Genomic DNA, 19,918 nt, shown 5'->3' on the forward strand with positions numbered 1-19,918 from the left:
CTATGGCCAGGCAGTATGAAGCCAGGCAGGAAAATCCAAGAGACATAGTGTGGTGATATTTTATCTGTGTCCCCCAATAAAGTTTATCTGAGGATCAGAGGAAAAAGTCATCTACTATATTAAACACAGAAGTCAGGCAATGGTAGCACATACCTTTAATCTTATCGCTCGGGAGACAGGGATCCATCTGGATCTCTGTGAGTTCAAGGCCACACTGGGAACAGAGCCAGGTGTGGTGGCACACGCCTTAAATTCCAATACTAGCTAACCATAAAGGTCTGGAGGTTTGTACAGACAGATAGGAAGTGACAGAGAAGGGCAGGAAGAGGAAGTGATGTAGCTAGACAGAAAGGAAATGAGTTGGCAGGACAGAAAGGCATATAGGCGTGGGTACACAGGAAGTGGGTCTTTCTGGATTCTGTGGAGTTGATGAGGTGAGGTTAGCTGTGGCTTTTCCTGTTCCTCTGATCTCTCAGGTTTTAACCCCGATATCTGGCTCTGGGTTTTTTATTTAATAAGACCTTTTAAGATTCATTTTACATTTGGCATTCAACTTGTGGGGTACAAATTCACAGAAAAAGCCGCTTGTGGCTTTAAAGGCCCCCTGGCTCAGGCTGGAGCTGCCGGTTGTTGGATCTCCAACCACATGGGCCAGAGTCTCTGGCTTTTTCTCTCCTGGCAGCGGCCAGCATCTTTTCTCTTTTCTTCTTCCTATCTGCTTGAATTTCCTGCCTGCCTCTAAGCTGCCTTGCCATAGGCCAAATGGCTTTATTTATTGAGATAAGCCCTGTACTTTCGCATTATGCAGAGACTGGACAACAAATGATACAGCTACCTCTCCCATGACTTGACAATTAACCCCAAATTTTTCTTTTCAGGATCCCCTAAAGATGCCTTTGCCCCCAAACAGCAGGAAGTAATTTTAAGAACACAACACCCACATTCCTGAGAGATGGGGCTGGTGGTTTTTGGTCTTTCAATGGGTTTTGGATAATGGTCATTGTTTAGGATGGTTGGTTAAAAGTTGTTATTGTTAATGGTCAGGAAAAAGGCTAAACAAAGGAGATTAGATTTAAGGTTCTTGTTTGAAAAAAAAAAGAAAAAGGAGAATATAGATAAGAGATAGATTATTGAATCTACTCTGAAAAGAAAAAAGAAAGGCAGGGGAGATGCCATCCCACCATCCAGGGAACATCATGTAATGGCACACAGGTAAAGCCACAGAACATGTGGCGACATACAGATTAATAGAAATGGGTTAATTTAAGATATAAGAGCTAGCTAGCAAGAAAACTGAGCCAGAAGCCATGGCCATGCAATTTGTAATTGATATAAGCCCTGTATGTTTACTTGGGTCTGAGCGGCTGCAGGACCAGGCAGGACACAGGAAAACTTCCAGCTACAAAATAGTGAAAGGAGAAAGGAGAGTAAGGGGAGACGCCAAACTGTTGTCCAAGGAGCAACATGTAATGGGACACATGTAAAGCCATGGAACACATGGCGATACATAGATTCATAGTTATGGGTTGAGTTAAGTTACAAGAGCTAGCTAGTAAGAAGCTTGAGCCATAGGCCATATAATTTGCAATTAGTATTAAGCCTCTGTGTAATTATTTTATAAGTGTGTGGGACTGTGGGGCTGGGCGGGGCCAGGTGGGACCAGAGAAACTTAAGGCTACAGGTGAGCAACAAAGAAGATGCCTGACATCAACTTCTGGACTTCAGCACACACACCAGCACACATGTGCACATGCCCACATGAACACACACACACACGCACACACACTAAATCTGCACACTAACTTAGGAAGAGTGTGCTTTCTTTAGAATTTTGTTTTAATTGTGAATATTTTAATATTTTACTTTTAATTGGTAAATAACCATATTTATGGGTAAAATGTCATGTTTTGATGTATGTATACACTGTGGAACAACTATATCAAGCTAATTAACACGTTTGTCAGTTAAATGTCTCTTTTAGTGACATTTAAAATTTGTCCTTTTAGCAATATTAAATTTTTAAATATATTATATTCACTATGCCATACAATAGATCTGGAAAATATATCCCTGTTTGAAATTCTGTCCCTTTGACCAACATCTCTCCATATTCCTCCACAAATCCCCCATACTCCAGGAAGCACTATTCTACTCTTTACTTCTGGGGGATCAGCTTCTTTAGATTCCAGGTCCACTCATGTTGGTATAAATGACAGTTTCATTTTATGGCTGAATAAGAAACAGCCTATGTGTATGTGTATGGTGGGTGTGCATTTTCCTTATCCCTACAGGAAGTGTTGAACACTTAGGTTGCTTCCATTCTTGACTGCTGTCAATAGTGCTGCAGTGAATGAGAAAAGTAGAGATATATCTTCAACATACTGACTTCAATCATTTTGGATATATACACAAAAGTGCAATTACTGAATCGTAAGATAATTCTAATTTCATTTTCTCAGGAACTTTTAAACTGTTCTCCAAAACGATCCCACTAATTTACATCCCCACCAACAGTGCACACGAGTCCCCTTTCTCTGCATCCTCCCCAGCATTTGTTACCTTTCTTCTCTTTGGTAATAACCATTCTAACAGCTTCAAGGTGATATGATGTTGTGGTTGTAATTTGCATTTCCACAATGACTGTTGTCCCACCTCCATTCATTGAGGAGGTTATTCATTCCTAGCCCAGGACCATATTTTGATTATAATTGCTTTGCTGTCTATTTGATAAAAAGTAGTATTCCAATTCTTAAAACGTTCATACTTCATGTGCATAGTACTACAACTCTATTTACACCAACCGCTATGTTCAGCTCTTTCCTTTAAACAAACACTTGTCAGACCCATATTTTGAGGGATGACTCAAGTTCTAATACAGTGGTTCTCAACCTTCCTAATGCTTCGACCCTTTAATACAGTTCCTCAATGTTGTGGTGAACCCCCAAACATAAAATTATTTCACTACTACTTCAGAACTATAACTTTGCTACTGTTATGAATCATAATGTAAATATCTGATAAGCAGGATATATCTGTTATATGACCCCTGTGAAAAGGTCATTTGATCCCCATAGAGGCTGCAACCCATAAGTTGACAAATGCTGTTCTAGTATGTGTGTATCTGGTAATCATTTATTCTACTCTCCTTTATCATTTGCTTTAAGAGTTTTAATTCCGCTGTCTAGAGGAACATGTGATAAAGGCTACTAGAGTATATCATGTTCTCCCACATGTCCCCCAGAGTTAAGACATGAAAATAGCCTGTCCCATAATTCTATAAAGTATCACTCTTCAAGATTAGGGGGACAAACCTAAGTTCTAACATAGCCCTTGGTGCACTACGAGAGAAATAAAGAGACTGAGAGAAAAGGAAGGAGAGAGGGAGGGAGAGAAAGAGGGAGAGAGAGAGAGAGAGAATACATGCATCAGGGGGTATATGACCCACAGTAAGAAGATAAGCCTTTTCCCTTAGTATGATTATATGAATTATGGAACTCATCATTTTCTGAGTACCAGCTACAAGCCAACCATGGGCCAAGGCATTGTGATGTGAGATACTACTAACTTTATTAACTGCCTACATGGTAAGGTTCATTAGTCTTACTTCCCAGAAAGGAAAAAAAAATGCTCATAGAGACTGAGAGAGCCTGACAAAGATTTATGTACTTTCTAATGTTGAAATTGAAAACCAAGCCAGTGTGGCCCAAATTCTGTGGTCTCAACATCAACTGTTAAGACCAAAATTACTAAATCACTCTGTATCATGGGCTTTCATTAGGCAATACTTCCAATATCACAAGTCAATTGTACAATGTCTCTACACTTAAACATCTGAGGCCCTCCTCCAGATGGATGGGGCAGGAACAGGATCTACCTACTCATATGGTCAGCAATGAGAAAAGGCTTAAAGCAAAGAGACTGGAGGCTATGGGAGGATGTGTGTTAAGGTGGCCTTGAGGAGAACAGCTGCCATGGCAACACAAAGACAGCCAACTGACTCACGCTCTCACAACCCATGGAGTTACAATAAATGTTTCGGGGAGGCATGGGGATGGCATGCCTTGCTGAAGCAAAACAATCAGAACTGAAAATCGATGACCTTGGGTGGTTCCCTCAAATCTCCTTCAATATTCCAGGGCTGTCTAAATAGACAGACTTTGCCTTGAATCATGGCTCAACTGCTAACCAGCTATGTTACCCTGGACATAAGTGGTTCCCTTCCCAGAAAGGAGATGATAAGGTAGCTTCTTTGGGCTTTGAGGTTAAATAAGAGAATGCAGAATGAGTGCCCAGCATGAAGGCTAAGGATGATATACAACAAGTCTCTTTCCTCTTAGTAGATGGAGTACATGAGAGATAAAGAGCCTGGACTTGACGCTCTTTGTAGCCAAGAACCCCAAAATCCTGCCCTGATGACCACCACTGCACTCTAGAGCTAATCTTGGGCCTATACAGATGAATGCAAAACAGACTGAGAGTCAAAATACAAACTTGTGACATTACATATCCAAAGTAGGACTTGATAAGAAGAATTTTTTGAGTTCTTTGCTGTTGCTGTCATTATTGGGGAGAGGAAAGGGCATGCCCAACTTAATCAACCCACTTGAATCCTCTTCCTTAAGAATCCAGGAGTGACAGAGAAGATTCATAAGGAAATAATGGAGTCAGTCCCCAAAACAGAGTTGGGCCTCATAGGTCTGAATTGGAAAGCAGAAGAATCTAGAACTCAGGCTCTTACCATACCTCCCTCTCAGTTAATAAGGATGGCCCCATAAATATTCTGGACACTAATCTACTGAGCAACTCTCCCATGAAGAAGAATCAGAAGAAGCAAGAATTCACACTGCAGAATTGGGGGAGGGAGGCTCAGCCCCTCCTCTCATGGCATCTCCTTCACGTGCCTCCTTCAGAACCCAGCTGTCACAAGGGCAACTGTGGCAATTTCCCAACCATCTCTTTGTTTTCAACCGGCCACATGGAGACAGTAACTGCAGATGGAAATTCAAGAGAGAGCAGCCCATCCCTGGCTCTCCCAGGGGGTATCAGCTTAGTCTCAGCTTATCTTAAACCAGCCCCATCCCCCCCCATTTCATTCAAACCAGTCCTGTCACCCCACAATTTCATTAGACACTTTTCAGGTGCTCTGCCTGTCTCCACCAAGCCCCTTCCACATGAAAATATCACACACACACACACACACACACACACACACACACACACACACACACAAACTGCACAGAGGTGGCATGCCACTTCCAAGGTCCAACCATGGTGCCACCTCTTTCACAAAGCACTCCTTGATGAAATCACCCTCCCTATTTGGAGTCCAAGGAGCTCAAGAAACTTAAAAGTATCAAGATTTAAATCATGTTACTAAATTTAAGTACACTAAATTCTATTTATCTGTTTTTAAAAAGTCACCCAATCTAATCTCCTAACAATTATAACTCTCTTACAATAAACTCTGAAGTTATCGAAATGGATAAAATTGCTAATAATTTAAAAAGAAGGTTTTTTAAAGCCAGTAAAAGGGCTGGAGAGATAATGGCTATACAGTTAAGGGGGCATACTCCTCTTCCAGAGGATCCAAGTTCGGTTCTCAGCACCCATGTCAGGTGACTCACAAAAACCTGTAACTCCAGTTTCAGGGAGATCCACCACTTCTGGCATCTTTGGGCATAACACACACACACACACACACACACACACACACACTCAATTTTTCTTTAAAAAAAAGTCAGTGAGCTCCAAAAACATACAGGTAAACAATTAGACAAAAATCAGGAAAACAATACACAATATGAACAAGAAATTTTGAAAAAGAATGAATCAAAATTAAAAAAAAAACCAAAACTCAATAAATCAGATTTTTAAAATTTTAATTGAAAGCCTTAACAGACAGATCAAGCAAAAGAAAGAACCTTGGAACTTGAAGGTAGGTCTTAAAATATATTCAGACAGAAAAGAATAAGTGTGAAGCATCATGGGAGATTTCTGGGGCACCATCAAGAGATCAAATGTCTGTGTCACTGGCATTCTTAACGTGGAAGAAATAAAGGAAAAGGGCATAGGAAAACTACTCAATGAGAGACAAGAAAACAAAAACGAAAACGAACTTCCTAATAGTGGAGAAAACATGGATATCCAGACTCAATAACCCTATAGAACCCAAGTAGAAAGGATGATACCGCCCGCCACCACACACCCCGCCCCTGCCGTCCCCCACCAAAAAAAAAAAAAAAAAAAAAAAAAAATTCCTTACCATACACAGGAGGACAAAGAAAAGAAAAACAAACTTTAAAGTTTGCAAGAGAAAAACATCAAGTCACATTTAAGGGCAAACCCATTAAACTAAGAGAACCAGAAATCTGCAAAGGGTGTGGACTGATGTATTTCAAGTCCTTAAGAAAGTAATTGTCAACCAAGATTATCATGCTAAACAAGGCTGTCTGTCAGAAATGAAAGCAAAGATTGTCCCAAACAAGCAAAATCTAATGGAGCTTATAACCATCAGACAAGAGCTGCTTGAGGGAGTCCACCACATACACAACAGGTGTACAACACACATGCACACACATGCATGTGTGCAGACACACACATGTACACACACAAGCAGCAACACATATACACAAATAATAATAATATTAAAATGTTTTAAAAAGTAAATTTAACAAATTAGAACTGTATAGGCACTAACATTAGAGCACCTGATGTTATAAAACATTACACCTACTGAAAGAGATAGCTCTAAAACAATAGTGGGGGGCTTAATACCAGATTCTTCCCAATAGACAGACTGACAACAATACATAAATAAACACCAGAATTAAACTATGTAGTAGATAACTGGACTTAACAGATATTTACACAACAGTCTATACAACATTTACAAAACACATTTTTTTTTCAATCAATGCATGGTACTTTCTCTAGAAGAGACACTATATTAAGCCAGAAAATTAGTCTTAACAAATTAAAAACAATTATTTTCTGTATCTTTTCTGGTCATAATGGGGTGGTAGAATACACAGAGGTTGGATACCTAGAAAACAACAGCAGGGGACACTTCAGAAATCATTTAAGTTAAAAAGAACTCAAGAGCCTATAACTCTAGCTCTGGGGAGGGTCTGATGCCCTCTTCTGGCCTCCAGCAGTCAACACACTAGTGTGGCATACACCAGCGTGCACACACACATAAGTGAAAACTGAACAACACACTGTTGAACAAACAGCAGGTAACTGAGGAAGTCAATTAAAGAAGAAAATTAAAGGGAAAGTGAATTTAAAATTTCCTTTAAACAAATGAAAATGGAAACAAAACATACCAAAACCTGTGGGACACAGCCAAAGCGGTACTAAAAGGCAAGCATATGGCAACAAAAGCCTGCATCAAAAACACATTTTAAACAATCTAAAAAGATGCACCTCAAGGTCTCACAGAGGTAAGAACAAACCCATGTTCAGTTCCTAGTGCCCACATCAAGCAACTCACAACTGCCTGTAAGTCCAGCTCTAAGGAATTTGTACTGGCTGGTTTTGTGTGTCAATTTGACACAAACCAGAGTCATCAGAGGAAGGAGCCTCAGCTGAATGCCTCCATGAGATCCAGCGGTAAGGCATTTTCTCAATCAGTGATCAATGGGGGAGGGCCCAGATCATGGTGGGTGGGGTTACCCTTGGGCTGCTGTCCTGGGTTCTATAAGAAGGTAGGCTGAGCAAGCCATGGGAAGCAAGCCAGTAGGCGGCTCTGCATCAGCTTTGGCCTCCAGAATCCTGACCTGTTTGAGTTCCTGTCCTGATTTCCTTCAGTGATGAACAACAAAGGTGAAGTGTAAGCCAAATAAATCCTATCCTCTCCACCTTGCTTTTTGGTCATGATGTTTTATCACAGCAACAGAAGCCCTAACTAGGACAGGATTCAAAGTCTTCTGGCTTCCATGGGCACTGCACTCATATGTACATACCTACACAGAAACCAAACATATACTCATAATTATAAAAAAAATAAAATCTTAAAGAAAAAAATTGATGAGATACCATCTCACTGAAGTAAGCATGACTACTGTCAGAAAACAAACAAAAAAAGATAATTTTTCTGAAAACTACCCTGTGATCCCATTCCTAGAGAAAGGAAGTCGGCTCGCAAAAAGCGACAAAGAGCTGTCTGCTTGTGACCATGTCAGTGTCTGTGCTTGTAATCATGTCACTCACTGTCTGTCAGTCCGTCTGTGCCCCCAGCCTCCAAGTCTCACTGTGAGCAGGGAAACGATCCAAGAGAACAAAGGCTCAGGGCTGGCTACACTGAAATTCCCTTGCAAAGTAGCAAAGCACTGTGAACTTTACAGTAAGAATGAGTTCTACTGGCTGATAAACAGAGCTCAGGGCTAGGGCCTAGAGCAGCAAACAGTTCTCAACCTGTGAGTCACAACCCGTTTGGGGAACTGGCATATCAAATACCCTGCATATTGGACATTTACATTGTGATTCATAACAGTAGCAAAATTATGGTTATAAAGTAGCAAAAAAATAATTTTATGTTTGGGGGTCACCAAAACATAAGGAATTGTATTAAAGGATCGCAGCATTAGGAAGGTTGAGAACCACTGGCTTAGAGGAAGGAAAGAGGAAGGGCCTCTTTCATATGAATGTGTTCTATTCACTGAGAGACAAAACTCACGATATTGGGGGATACAGATGGAGGCTGGCTAATATTAGAATAGCAAAGGATCACCAAGTTGATTGACCACTTTTCACTCTGGCTTTCCAAGAGACTAAGCATCATTATTTCCTTCCATTGAAGAAAATAGATCTGTATGATTGACTATTCTGGTTTCTCCAATGCTTATTATAAGCTGTGCTTCCTTCATCTGCTAGCCTATGTAGCTAAAGTTTTCCTGCCTGGCCCACAGTCAGGACAAATCTGTCACCTGCCAGTCCCACAGCCGCTCAGACCCAACCAAGGAAACACAGAGACTTATATTGCTTACAAACTGTATGGCCCTGGCAGGCTTCTTGATAACTGTTCTTATATCTTAAATTAATCCATTACTATAAATCTATATCTTGACACGTGGCTCGTGGCTTACCAGCATCTTCACATGCTGCTTGTCATGGCGGCGGCTGGCAGTGTCTCCCTGACTCAGCCTTCCACTTCCCAGAATTCTCCTCTCTCCTTGTCCCGCCTATACTTCCTCCTGCCTGACTACTGGCCAATCAGTGTTTTATTTACTAACCAATCAGAGCAAAACATTTGCCATACAGAACATCCCACAGCAAGCCTAGGTTTATTAGGTCACTTCTCACAACAGCTAAGATATTGAATCAGCCTAAATGCCTATCACAAGATGAGTACATAAAAAAAATTACACACACACACACACACACACACACACACACACACACACACACACAAACACAGTGGAGGACTATTCTACCATAAAGAATACAAGCCTGTCATGGAACTGTAGGACACCACATCATGCAAAACAAGCCACACAGAGAAAGAAAGTCATTGTATGTTCGCTCCATGCATAGAAACAAACAAACTGAAAATAGGGATTCCTCAGTAACAGGAAGGGAAGTAGGAAGCTAGAGAGAACATGATGATAGAAGGATACATAGACATGATACATACATAATGTATACATATATGGGAATGTCTTGGTGAATCCCACGAATGTCTACAATTAGTATGTGCTAATAAGTGAAGCAAGCAATATTAATGAAAGCCAGTCTATTGTTATTATTTTTTTTTCACAACACTGATGAGTTGTTTGTGTTTGCTGAAACAGGGTCTCATGGATCCCAGGCTAGCCTCAAACTCACTATGAAGCTAAGGATGACCCTGAACTCCTGATTTTCCTGCCTCTCCAAGCCCAGGGGTTGTTGATGTGCACTACCACACTTGGCTCACAGCAATGGTTTTTCAGACTAAGCCCAAGAAGCCCAACCATGGCTGACTACAGGAATCATGTAACTATATGTTCCTGAGCATCCCCACAAACTGACAAAAACAAAAACAAAAACAAAAACCACCATTGTAAGGAATCTTCAGTGCCCCCAGGGTGCAGCTGCTTTATTTGCTATGAGCACAGGATTTAGTGAAAGTTTGGAAACCTGAATCTTACACAGGTTTCACCTAGCTCCCCAGTGAATACTGCATCCAAGATTTGCAGGATGCTGTCTTCTGGCACTCTGAATTTCTGCACTAATGGGTAATTTTCCCTTTAGATTTGTAGGTGCACTCTGGGCCAACACTGAGCTGAGAGCTGCTTTTGCATATCAGGACTCTCTCAGAGCAGGTGGGTTGGGTTTTAAAAGTGGATTATTTGAAAACTAAAATATCCCTCAAATCTTAACATCGCATTAGAAATGAAAAGCCAGGCCCTCATACTTCTCCATCCAGCAAGTCTGTTTTATCTCTTGCCAGATGGAGAATGAGAAGGTTCTCATCCATCAAATTTCAACCTTATCAGGTTTTGCTGTGAGCAAGCTTGTCAAAGTGCTTGGTGGTTACTTTTAAATATACAAAAGCAATTTCTTCAAAATCTTAATGAGGTATAGGCATTCAGTGGCACAAGGACAATTTCCAGAATCAGCATGAGATGTAGCTGTAAGCTGGGCACCACAGAGCCTCACTGAGCCTTCTGGAAACAGTCTAGGGAGGAGTGAGGTGTGGTACTGGGTCTCCTATCCCACAGCACTTCAAGGGGCTGCCACTTCCATGTCTTCTTTCTACACCAGTTCATTTAAACAACAAACTTATAATAACAATAAAAGAAAAAGGGAAGGAAGGCCGCAGAGATGGCTCAGTGGCTAAGAACTCGCATTGGTCTTCCAGAGGACCTGAGTTCAGTTCCTAACACCAACATGAGGAGGCTGCCAGCCACCTGTAAATACAATTCCAGGAGATCCAACACCCTCTTCTGACCTCCATAGATACTCACAAGCATGGCATACACACATATGCATAATTTTAAAATAATAATAGGGGCTGAAAGGATGGCTTAGCAATTAAGAGTGTCTGCTCTTCCAGAGGACCCAGGTTCAAATCCCAGCACCCAAAGAGCACTTTGTAACTATCTGTAACTCCAGTTCAAGGGAATTCAATACCTTCTTCTGGCCTCTGTGGGCACCAAGCACGCCCATGATACACATGTATGCAAAACATCCATACACATGAAATAAAAAAGAATCTTAAAATGAAAAAAAAATCAATAGAAGTTGTTGGAATGAGACAGTCCTGCACAGATGGTACACAAAATTCTAGCATATGGGAAGTGAAAGCAGGTAGGTCAGATATTCTGGGTCATTTTTGTCTACATGGTGAGTTCAAGGTCCACTGGGGCTATGTAAGACACTTGTCTTTTATAAATAAATGAACGAATGGATGGATGGATGAATAAATGAATAAGACCTCCCTGGAGAATGGACAAAGAAGCTGGGACTTAAGCTGAGTAGACATTAGAGCATGACTGGGCCAGCAGACAAGACACCCACACCTCCCTAAACCACACCTAGGGGATACAAGGGAACAAACTTGCCCCTCCTCCAGCCCCGCTTGGGCTTCCCAGGTGCCAGGTTCATTGCCACCCCCACAATGTAGCCGTCATCTTATCTTCCCTCTACCAGGAAGGCATTTCTACCTTTCCCACCCCTAGATGATTTCTTCAAGTCGAGGCCACAATCTACCCTGCTTCCCCTCAGCACAGCTGCTCTGCTCCTTTGGGAGCATCTGGTCTACCTGCTATCAACACTATGCGTACTTTACTTTGCTCAGCAACGTCTGCATTTCCATCACAGTTCTCCAGGAGATGCCTTCTGAGAGGGTGCCTGACTTGACTCTCCTACTGCACCCAGAACAGAGCCTAGCAGAGTGACAAAATTAGTAGTGGTAACAAAGTCTCCCTGTTGCTCACTCATGGAGACCACAGCTATGCCATCAGGAAACAAAGAGGTCAGCCTTTTAAAGCAGCTTTTACAGTAGCCTTGGGCAAGAGCTACTAGGATGTCCAAGCCTCTCTAACCCAAGAACATTATGACCCCTTTCTCCAAGGCGTCAGTCAGCTGGAAAAGGAAAAGACAAGCATGCTCCTCAGAGTAGAAGTTACTGTTGATCAAGGAAGATTCGAATGTGCAGCTTGGTTGACTGGGAAGGCATAAACCACACTTAGCACTGTCCAAAGGACTCCAGTAGACAGTGGTCTGTCATTCTCACAAATTACATTTCATTACTCATTTCTTTAATGCTAAAATATACGTAGGATCCATATCATTTTAGAAGGAGGAGAATTTGTTTAGAAAAGGTAAGTACTTGGCTCCAAGCCAAACCCAGTGCTGGTGAATACTTCTGCAGACATGTGCTAAAACTGCTCCATTTCTCTACTTAGTAACCACCATGATATACTAGACATCATGGAAGGTGCTGTATCCAATCCACATGAACCCTGCAGATAAGAAATGGACACCATGGTTCACATCCAACAGGTGATAAGTGTTGGAACAGGACTCAGTCCAGTAACTCAATCATTGTCTTAGAAAAATAAGGGACTTTAAACTTATTTTATTTATAATTATTGTGAGTGTGTGCGCCCGCGTGCGTGAATGTGTCCGCATATGTATGTGTGTGTGGTGCTGCAGCAGGTATGTGGAAGCTAGAGGAGAATTGTAAGAGTCATTTCTCTCCTTCCACTTTTATGTGGGTTCTGGGGGTAGAACTCAGGATGACAGGCTTGTACAGAAAGCTTTTTTGCCCTTTGAGCCATCCCACCAGTCCAGAAACTGGGATTTGCAAGGACTCAATGTCCTGTGTAGTTCATTTAAACTGCACATTATGCTACAAGGACATCAATTCAAAACATTTCACATTTGATTCAAAAAAAGAGAAAAAAAGCGAAGGGAGATTTTTGAGCTTGGTAAAAACATCCCTTCTGGGATCTATGGTCCTAAGCCTAACCTATCAGCCTGAGACACTATTGTCTAATGTCATGTATTGACATCCCAGTTTTATTTGGGGCTATCCATCAATGAGTACGATGAGATTTAGAGGGGTTCAGGCTGAACTACCCTAAAATTAAATCTATTCCTCGCAGAGCACACAGGATTGGGCCAGCTTGGTGATAGTAAGAACTTTAATTAGAGTTTTGGCCTGTAGCCAGCAAATGCATCCAACAGAGCTAAGTGCCCAGGTACTGAAGCACACACTCGTCAGGGCAGCGGATGACAGGTCCCGTGACAGATGCAAGCACTGTTAGACAGTCTGGGGACTACAGCTCAACCACTGCCCAACACAGGCCACTACACAAAAGAAGCCGACTTGCTCTTGTCCTCACCAGCTCGGAGTAAAATTGAGAGCATGAGCCAGACATGAAATCTGAAGTAAAGCTCTCTCACATGCTTCACCACACACACACACACACACACACACACACACACACACACACACACGTTCTCTCCCTCTCTCTCTCTCCCCCTCCTTCCCTCCCTCCCCCCCCTCTCTCTCACACACACACACACACAGAGAGAGAGAGAGAGAGAGAGAGAGAGAGAGAGAGAGAGAGAGAGAGAGAGAGAGAGAGAGAAAATATTAAGTCTCTGGGCCAAACAGGACATCTAAGTCAGAGGGAGAAGGACATGATGGTCCACGTCACCTCCTTGTCAAGGCCTACAGAGGTCACAGTCAGGATGCTGAACTGAGAATACTCGTTTCTGCTCCCTTATAAATGTATTCTGAATTTGATTCAAGGGATTCGGGTCCCTCTGGTGTCAAAGTGGCATATAACAAGATACAGAAGAACTGTCTGCTGTCCTCAATTTTTGGCCTCTCTCATTGTAAGATCCCTACAGTAAAATTAAAGCTGGTATTCACCAAAGCCTAACAACAGTGCCTGCACATTGCAAGCACTCAATAAATGTGTGAGGAATAAACAAAACTACAAATTATAGCATGTGCTAAGTCAACTGGCACATGGTCTGCAATCAAGGCAATTAAAGCCAACATGACAGCTGACCCTCATGGGCCAAGTTCTCATGTGCTTGCACAGTCAGGCACAGCAAGTCCACTGGTCTCCAATCCAAACTGCTCCCAGCAAAGGCATTGTCTCCCCATACACAATGAGCCAGGAAATGAATGCTCCTGGCATGGGCAAAGCATGGCATGGTTTGATCAAATCTGAGAGAGAGTTAGTTGGCTTACTATCAGGATTCAGAGAATGTCACACAAACTAAGTCTGTTTGTTATAGGTCCTCTATGTGGACTTTAAGTTGGGGCTCTTCTAAAAACAAGGCTGGAGTATTTCCAACTGGTTTTCAAGTTCTTGTCTAAGAGAACAGAACAATGAGAAACAGCTAGACCCAGTCCCAGGAACTGAAAACCTCAATACTTACAAGCTCACTGGCTTGAACAGCATCGATCTTGCTCGAACAGGTCTGCTTTGACTGAATGGACTATTGTTCAAGACTCTGTAACTGTTCAGTTCTCTTTATAAAAAACCCACCAGACACAATTCTTCCCTTGGGCACCAGTGTCAGCTGAAGCTAGTCTTTTATCTTAAAATGTTCATCGCCCAAACACTGGAGACCTTGTACACGAATTCCCTTTTTGCTCTTGCTACTAGGAACTGCCAGCCAAACCTTAAGTCCTCCTCTTCAGCCCCACAAAGGACACCACAACATGCTTACCATATTTGCTATGGTTCTAAAGCCCTTGCCATCTTTTCCTTTGACAGCCTGATGCCTTTACCTTTATTCCTAAGCTCATTTAATTGTATAACTTTATAAAATCTACCAGATGTGTTTGAGAAATACAGAGGGAAAAAATTACTTTTTAAAGCTTCAAATAACCAGAACACAGCAGGCTGGCTTTCTTGAGAACACATTATTCTGGTCTATAGAAAGCAGAGAATATAAAATCTTCCTTTCTGCCAAATGCACCATATTCCTACCTACTGCTGATTTGCCAGTACTACAATATAGTATCTTAGGCAAAGTTCTGAAATTAGAGACAAGATCCATGCCATCTAAATTCTGAGGCTTGGTTAATCTGTAAAGAGAGTATCAGTCTCTGGGCCCAAACATGTGGTTGTGTCACATATGACGAGGCCGGGCAGCTGCTTTAAAACCTGCAGGTACACTCTACAGGTAGGGATCATGCCTGCTTGTTGCCATCACTCCTGACAACAGTTTCCATTATCAAAAAGGATTTGAAAACTGAACTGAATGTTGACAGAGAAAAAGGCCTGGACTTCAATATTGTCCTTTCCAATACCTTTTCCTGCCTAATGAACACAGCAAAACTTGAGCATGTGCAGGAGAGATCTAACACTGGATTTCAGTGTCCTCACGGTTGAGGCTTGACTGTACAAGACCAGCCCTAGAATAACATCTAGGGCAACAAGAACTGAAAAAACTCAGTACCAAAACTCAATCATCAATAAAAAGGTTCTCAAAAGAAATATAATGGTCAGTAAATACATGAAAACGTGGTCAATGTTCTTAGCCATCAGGGAAATGTAAATTAAAACTGCTCTGAGAACTCATCACACCCTAGTCTAATGGCTATCATCACATATATAAAACAAATGCAGGCAAGGCTATAGGGAAAGAAATACCCTTATTCTCCGCTGTGGGGATGAAAACTTGTGTAGCCACTATGAATATCAGTATGGAGCTTCCTCAAAAAACTGAAAACAGAACAACCATATGACCCAGCTACACCCCTCTTAAGTACACACCCAAAGGATTCAAAGCCAACATACCACAAAGATGCTTGCACATCCATGTTTATTGCTGTACCATTCACAAAACCCAGGAAATAGAATCAGCCTGGATGCCCATCAAATAAATTGATAAAGAAAACCTGGCATATATTTTGTTGGGGTTTGACTGAGCAATGCCTCGTGTATTTTATCACTTGGTCCCCAGCTGGAGGCACTATTTGGTGGTACTTTGGGGGGGAGTTATGAAACCTTTAAGAGGTGGAGCCTTGCTAAAGGACCACCATGAGGCATGGGTTTTGAGGTTTTTAGAGCCTTGTTTCACTTCCTGTTCTCTCTCTTTGCTTCCTGTGTATGGATGGAAAACATGATCGGTCAGCCTCCTGCTCCTGCTACCATGGTTTCCTTAACTGCTGTCATGCCTTTCCTGCAACAATCGGCTCTATCCCTTTGAAGCCATAAGTCAAAATAAAGCCACTTCTCCTCTAAGTTGATTTTTATCCTGGTATTTTATCACAGCAACAGAAAGGTAACTAACACATAAACAAAGTAGAATTCTATACAGCTTTAAAGAAAAATGAAACTGTGATATTTTCAAGGAAACAGATGGAATAAAAAAGCATTATGTTAATCAAAGTAAGCCAAACTCAAAATGTAAATATCATGAGGTTAGGGACAAGGCTCAGTTGGTAGAGTACTTGCCTATTCTCACACCACATAAACCAGATGACTTATTTTCCTCAGGAGCCTTCTACAAGATGCAAGCCATTTCTTTCCTCTGTATTCCTGTGGCATGTTTCTATCTCTGCTCTGGAAGCATGTTCATGCCGAGTAGAGAGGGCTCATACAAGGTATTCAATGATGCCGAATTATGAGTAGATTTCTCTTTTTGAGAGCAGAAATAGAAGCCACTGGGAGGTCTAGGGTTTTGTCTCTGTCAATACAAAGCAATGCCAGTAGCAGCTGTCGAGTGGGAGGCATTTTGAATAATTAAAGAACCTACTTAACAGCAACAAGCTGATAAGATATGCATGGCTATGTTTCCACCTGTGTTTTTATCCTAGTACCATGAAGCAAAATAACTACCTCAGCATGTTTCCCCAGACTGTACCGCCATGATCCAGTGTAAAACACTCTCTTGAGAGGGGCACAGCTAGACTCCTAGACTATAACCAAGAGATGGCAATGGGGTGAAATATGTTAGCAAAAATAACGAAACTGCCCAGACCTCTCTGTCAGAAACATGTACAGAACGATGCATAAAAGCAGTCACAAAGAGATGCCAGGAAGCTGTGTGTCCCAAGCCAGCTCACTCCAGGTAAGTATTAGGAGCATAGCTGTTGTCGTGGTCTTCCTAGAGCCTTACAACAGCACTATGTTCTCTGGGTGCCTGCTCGCCCCCTATAATTCTTACAGAGGCTGCCAATGATGCCATACATGTACATACACACACATACACATTCCTGCCAACAGAAACAGCACATGACCCAAGCTGGGAGCCTCAGAACCTGACCGTTTGGCTGGACTGACGAGAAGACAACAGGGGCAGTTCATTATGTGTCCTCCCTTTTCTGCAATCAACAGAAAAGCAAAAGTTTCAGAAACCACACTAGGCATTCCCATCAGCATCCAAAATATAGGAAACAGGTCTTCTATCAGAATACAACAAACTGGCCTATTGCAGGATCTCTAGTGGCAGCACACAATGGGATACCCCTCTGGACTCATAACAACCTGGAAGCACAATTATCCAACATGAAATGTTTGCACTGTGTGATCTAATACCCTCACTCCTCAAAGTTTATCCTAGGGGTTTTGTGAGAAAATGTCTGCATGCTCAGAAATGTTCACTGTGGCATTATTTAAATAGCCAAAATGTCCAACCCTCGGAGGAAATTATTAAGTTCTCATGTGAAAGCAATCAGTGAGAGTATATGCCATTCACCATGGACATTCTGTGTCCTACACAACATGGAAGATGCCTAGGCAATGTGAATGATCCAACAGCACATGGACAGTGATCAGCCTGTGACTGGATGGAGAGGCCAGGTGTACTGAGGCTGAAAGTAATGCTGACAAGAAAAAAGAGTTGCTTCACTCAGGTGGTGGAAGTGTAGCTGATGGTTTCTTCTCTAAATCTCCATTATTGCTCTCTAAACAGTTGTTGAAATACTACAACATGCAAACGTTTGTACTTCACTCCTCAGTGTTGACACGGGTATGGCAACTATGAATCCCAGCATCCCAGCTAATAGCCAGTGGTACCCTGTGGGCTCTCCTCCAAGCCTGATCTATGATAACCGCGCACTCCAGACTCTGGAGAGGTGAGTCATAACACAGAATCCATGACCACTCAGGCTCAGACTCAGTACTGCCTGATGCACCAAGGCTGTGCATGTAGACGTGACACTCAGGAGGGATTCAATTAAAGCATGCTTAGTACTTACGTTTAGATAGAATTGAAACTTAATAGTGTAACAAATTTAGGAAGAATTTTTAAATGCTAATACCCAGTGTTGAATAGAGCAGTCTTAAAACAGATCGGAGCCAGAACAATTTGTCTGGAGAACAGTTTGATATCTATAAAGTAGTCTTTAAATGTCGGTGGTTTTTGACTCAGTAATTAAACCTCTGTCAGAAACAGCCAGTGGATAAATGCTTACACACAGGGGCATTTGCTGAAGCATAGGTTACAAGGGGAAAATAGCCAGTGCTTTGAAATAAGAAAGTTAAGTCAACTGAAGTGCAACCAGATGACTAAATGCACAGAGACCAAAAACAATTCACAACCCAGCATAGCAGAAGTGAGTAATGCATGAAAAAGCAGGACACAAACTGTGGTCAATCTGATGGCAACAGTAAGAGGGGTGAGCGGCAGTGTCAAGCTGTGTCATTTCCACTAAGGAGATAAGAAAAACCCTTAGATTTTTCAGAGATTCTTCAGTTTTCTGCACAACATCCACTTTCCTGTGAACAGAAACCATCACAGGACCCAGCCTTGATGTAGCACCCATCATGTCAGGAAAGCAGGAGGCACTCACATGGATGGTGCGGGTGTGTTTGCTCCTCTCTTGGTGGGCTTCCTCCAGGTCCCTCTCTAGTCTCAGCTTCTCCTCCTTCAGGTCACTCAACTCCTGGGTGAGCTTTTTAACATTCCTGAGCAGTCTATGGTTCTCAGTGCTCTTTGTGAGGTTTTCTGAGTGCAGCTCAGCCAGCAGGTCTTCCTTTTCTGCCAGGGCAGACTCATAGTCCTCAGACCCCTAGGAGAGAGGGAGGGCAAAGAGAGCTGGTTTTCACAAACAAACCTAGAAGACCTGTTTTTGCCTTCCAGGAAAGGAGGATGAAACCAAAGACAAGAACAAAACCCTAACAGGCAGCATTCAGTATCCAAAGCCCAAGGAGTCGCATCTTGGGAGGATACAGGACAAAGCTTAGGCTGCGGTTTTGTTGGGAAGGGAGGAAAAGCCATAGTGTTGTTTAAAAAAAAAAAAAGAGGAAACACAAACTGTTAACAAAACTGACTTCAATACAGTGGGAATATAGTTGACTTTTCTGTTTCTCTGTATTTTCTAATGTTTTAAGGTAACTGAGCATGTTACTTTCATAATGGTTTAAAAGATGATTTAATTAACTTTAAAGGGGCAGAAAATGCAATTTGGAATGTAGTTCAGTGTTAAAGCACTTGCCTAGTATGTGTGAAGCCCTGGGTTTAAGCTCCAGTATCACAATCAGCCAATCAATAACAAATAGAAAACAAAGAAAAAATGACAAGCGGCCGGGCAGTGGTGGCGCACGCCTTTAATCCCAGCACTCGGGAGGCAGAGCCAGGCAGATCTCTGTGAGTTCGAGGCCAGCCTGGGCTACCAAGTGAGTTCCAGGAAAGGCGCAAAGCTACACAGAGAAACCCTGTCTCAAAAAAAAAAAACAAAAAAAAAATGACAAGCGGTGGTGGGTCCTAGCACCAGCCATGTTCTCCTTTGTTAGTATGGCTCACACCCAGAGTTATCTACAAAAGGAGGAGTCAATGGTCAGCATGATAGTCAAAGTCTACTTTGAAAGATTCTAGTATCAGAGTTCAACTGCTGATTGTATCAAGAATCTTTATTTCATTAATAGACAATTCGCCTAAGAAAATATTTACATAATATATAAAAATGAACAAAATATTCTAAACCACCAACAATAAAAAGAATCAATTGAAAAGT

General features: G+C 42.0%; 1 protein-coding gene across 1 annotated transcript in view; it reads right to left on the reverse strand.

The window, feature by feature from the left end:
- Cdk5rap2 (CDK5 regulatory subunit associated protein 2) overlaps positions 1 to 19,918 on the reverse strand; it is a 188,342-nt gene that overhangs the window by 104,170 nt on the left and 64,254 nt on the right. Inside the window, exon 12 of the mRNA XM_059255817.1 lies at positions 18,755 to 18,973. Within this exon, the coding sequence (XP_059111800.1) occupies positions 18,755 to 18,973 (219 nt within the window). The remainder of the gene's footprint in view (positions 1 to 18,754; positions 18,974 to 19,918) is intronic.

The sequence above is a fragment of the Peromyscus eremicus genome, chromosome 2 (genome assembly GCF_949786415.1).
Source record: "Peromyscus eremicus chromosome 2, PerEre_H2_v1, whole genome shotgun sequence".
Classification (NCBI taxonomy): Eukaryota; Metazoa; Chordata; class Mammalia; order Rodentia; family Cricetidae; genus Peromyscus; species Peromyscus eremicus.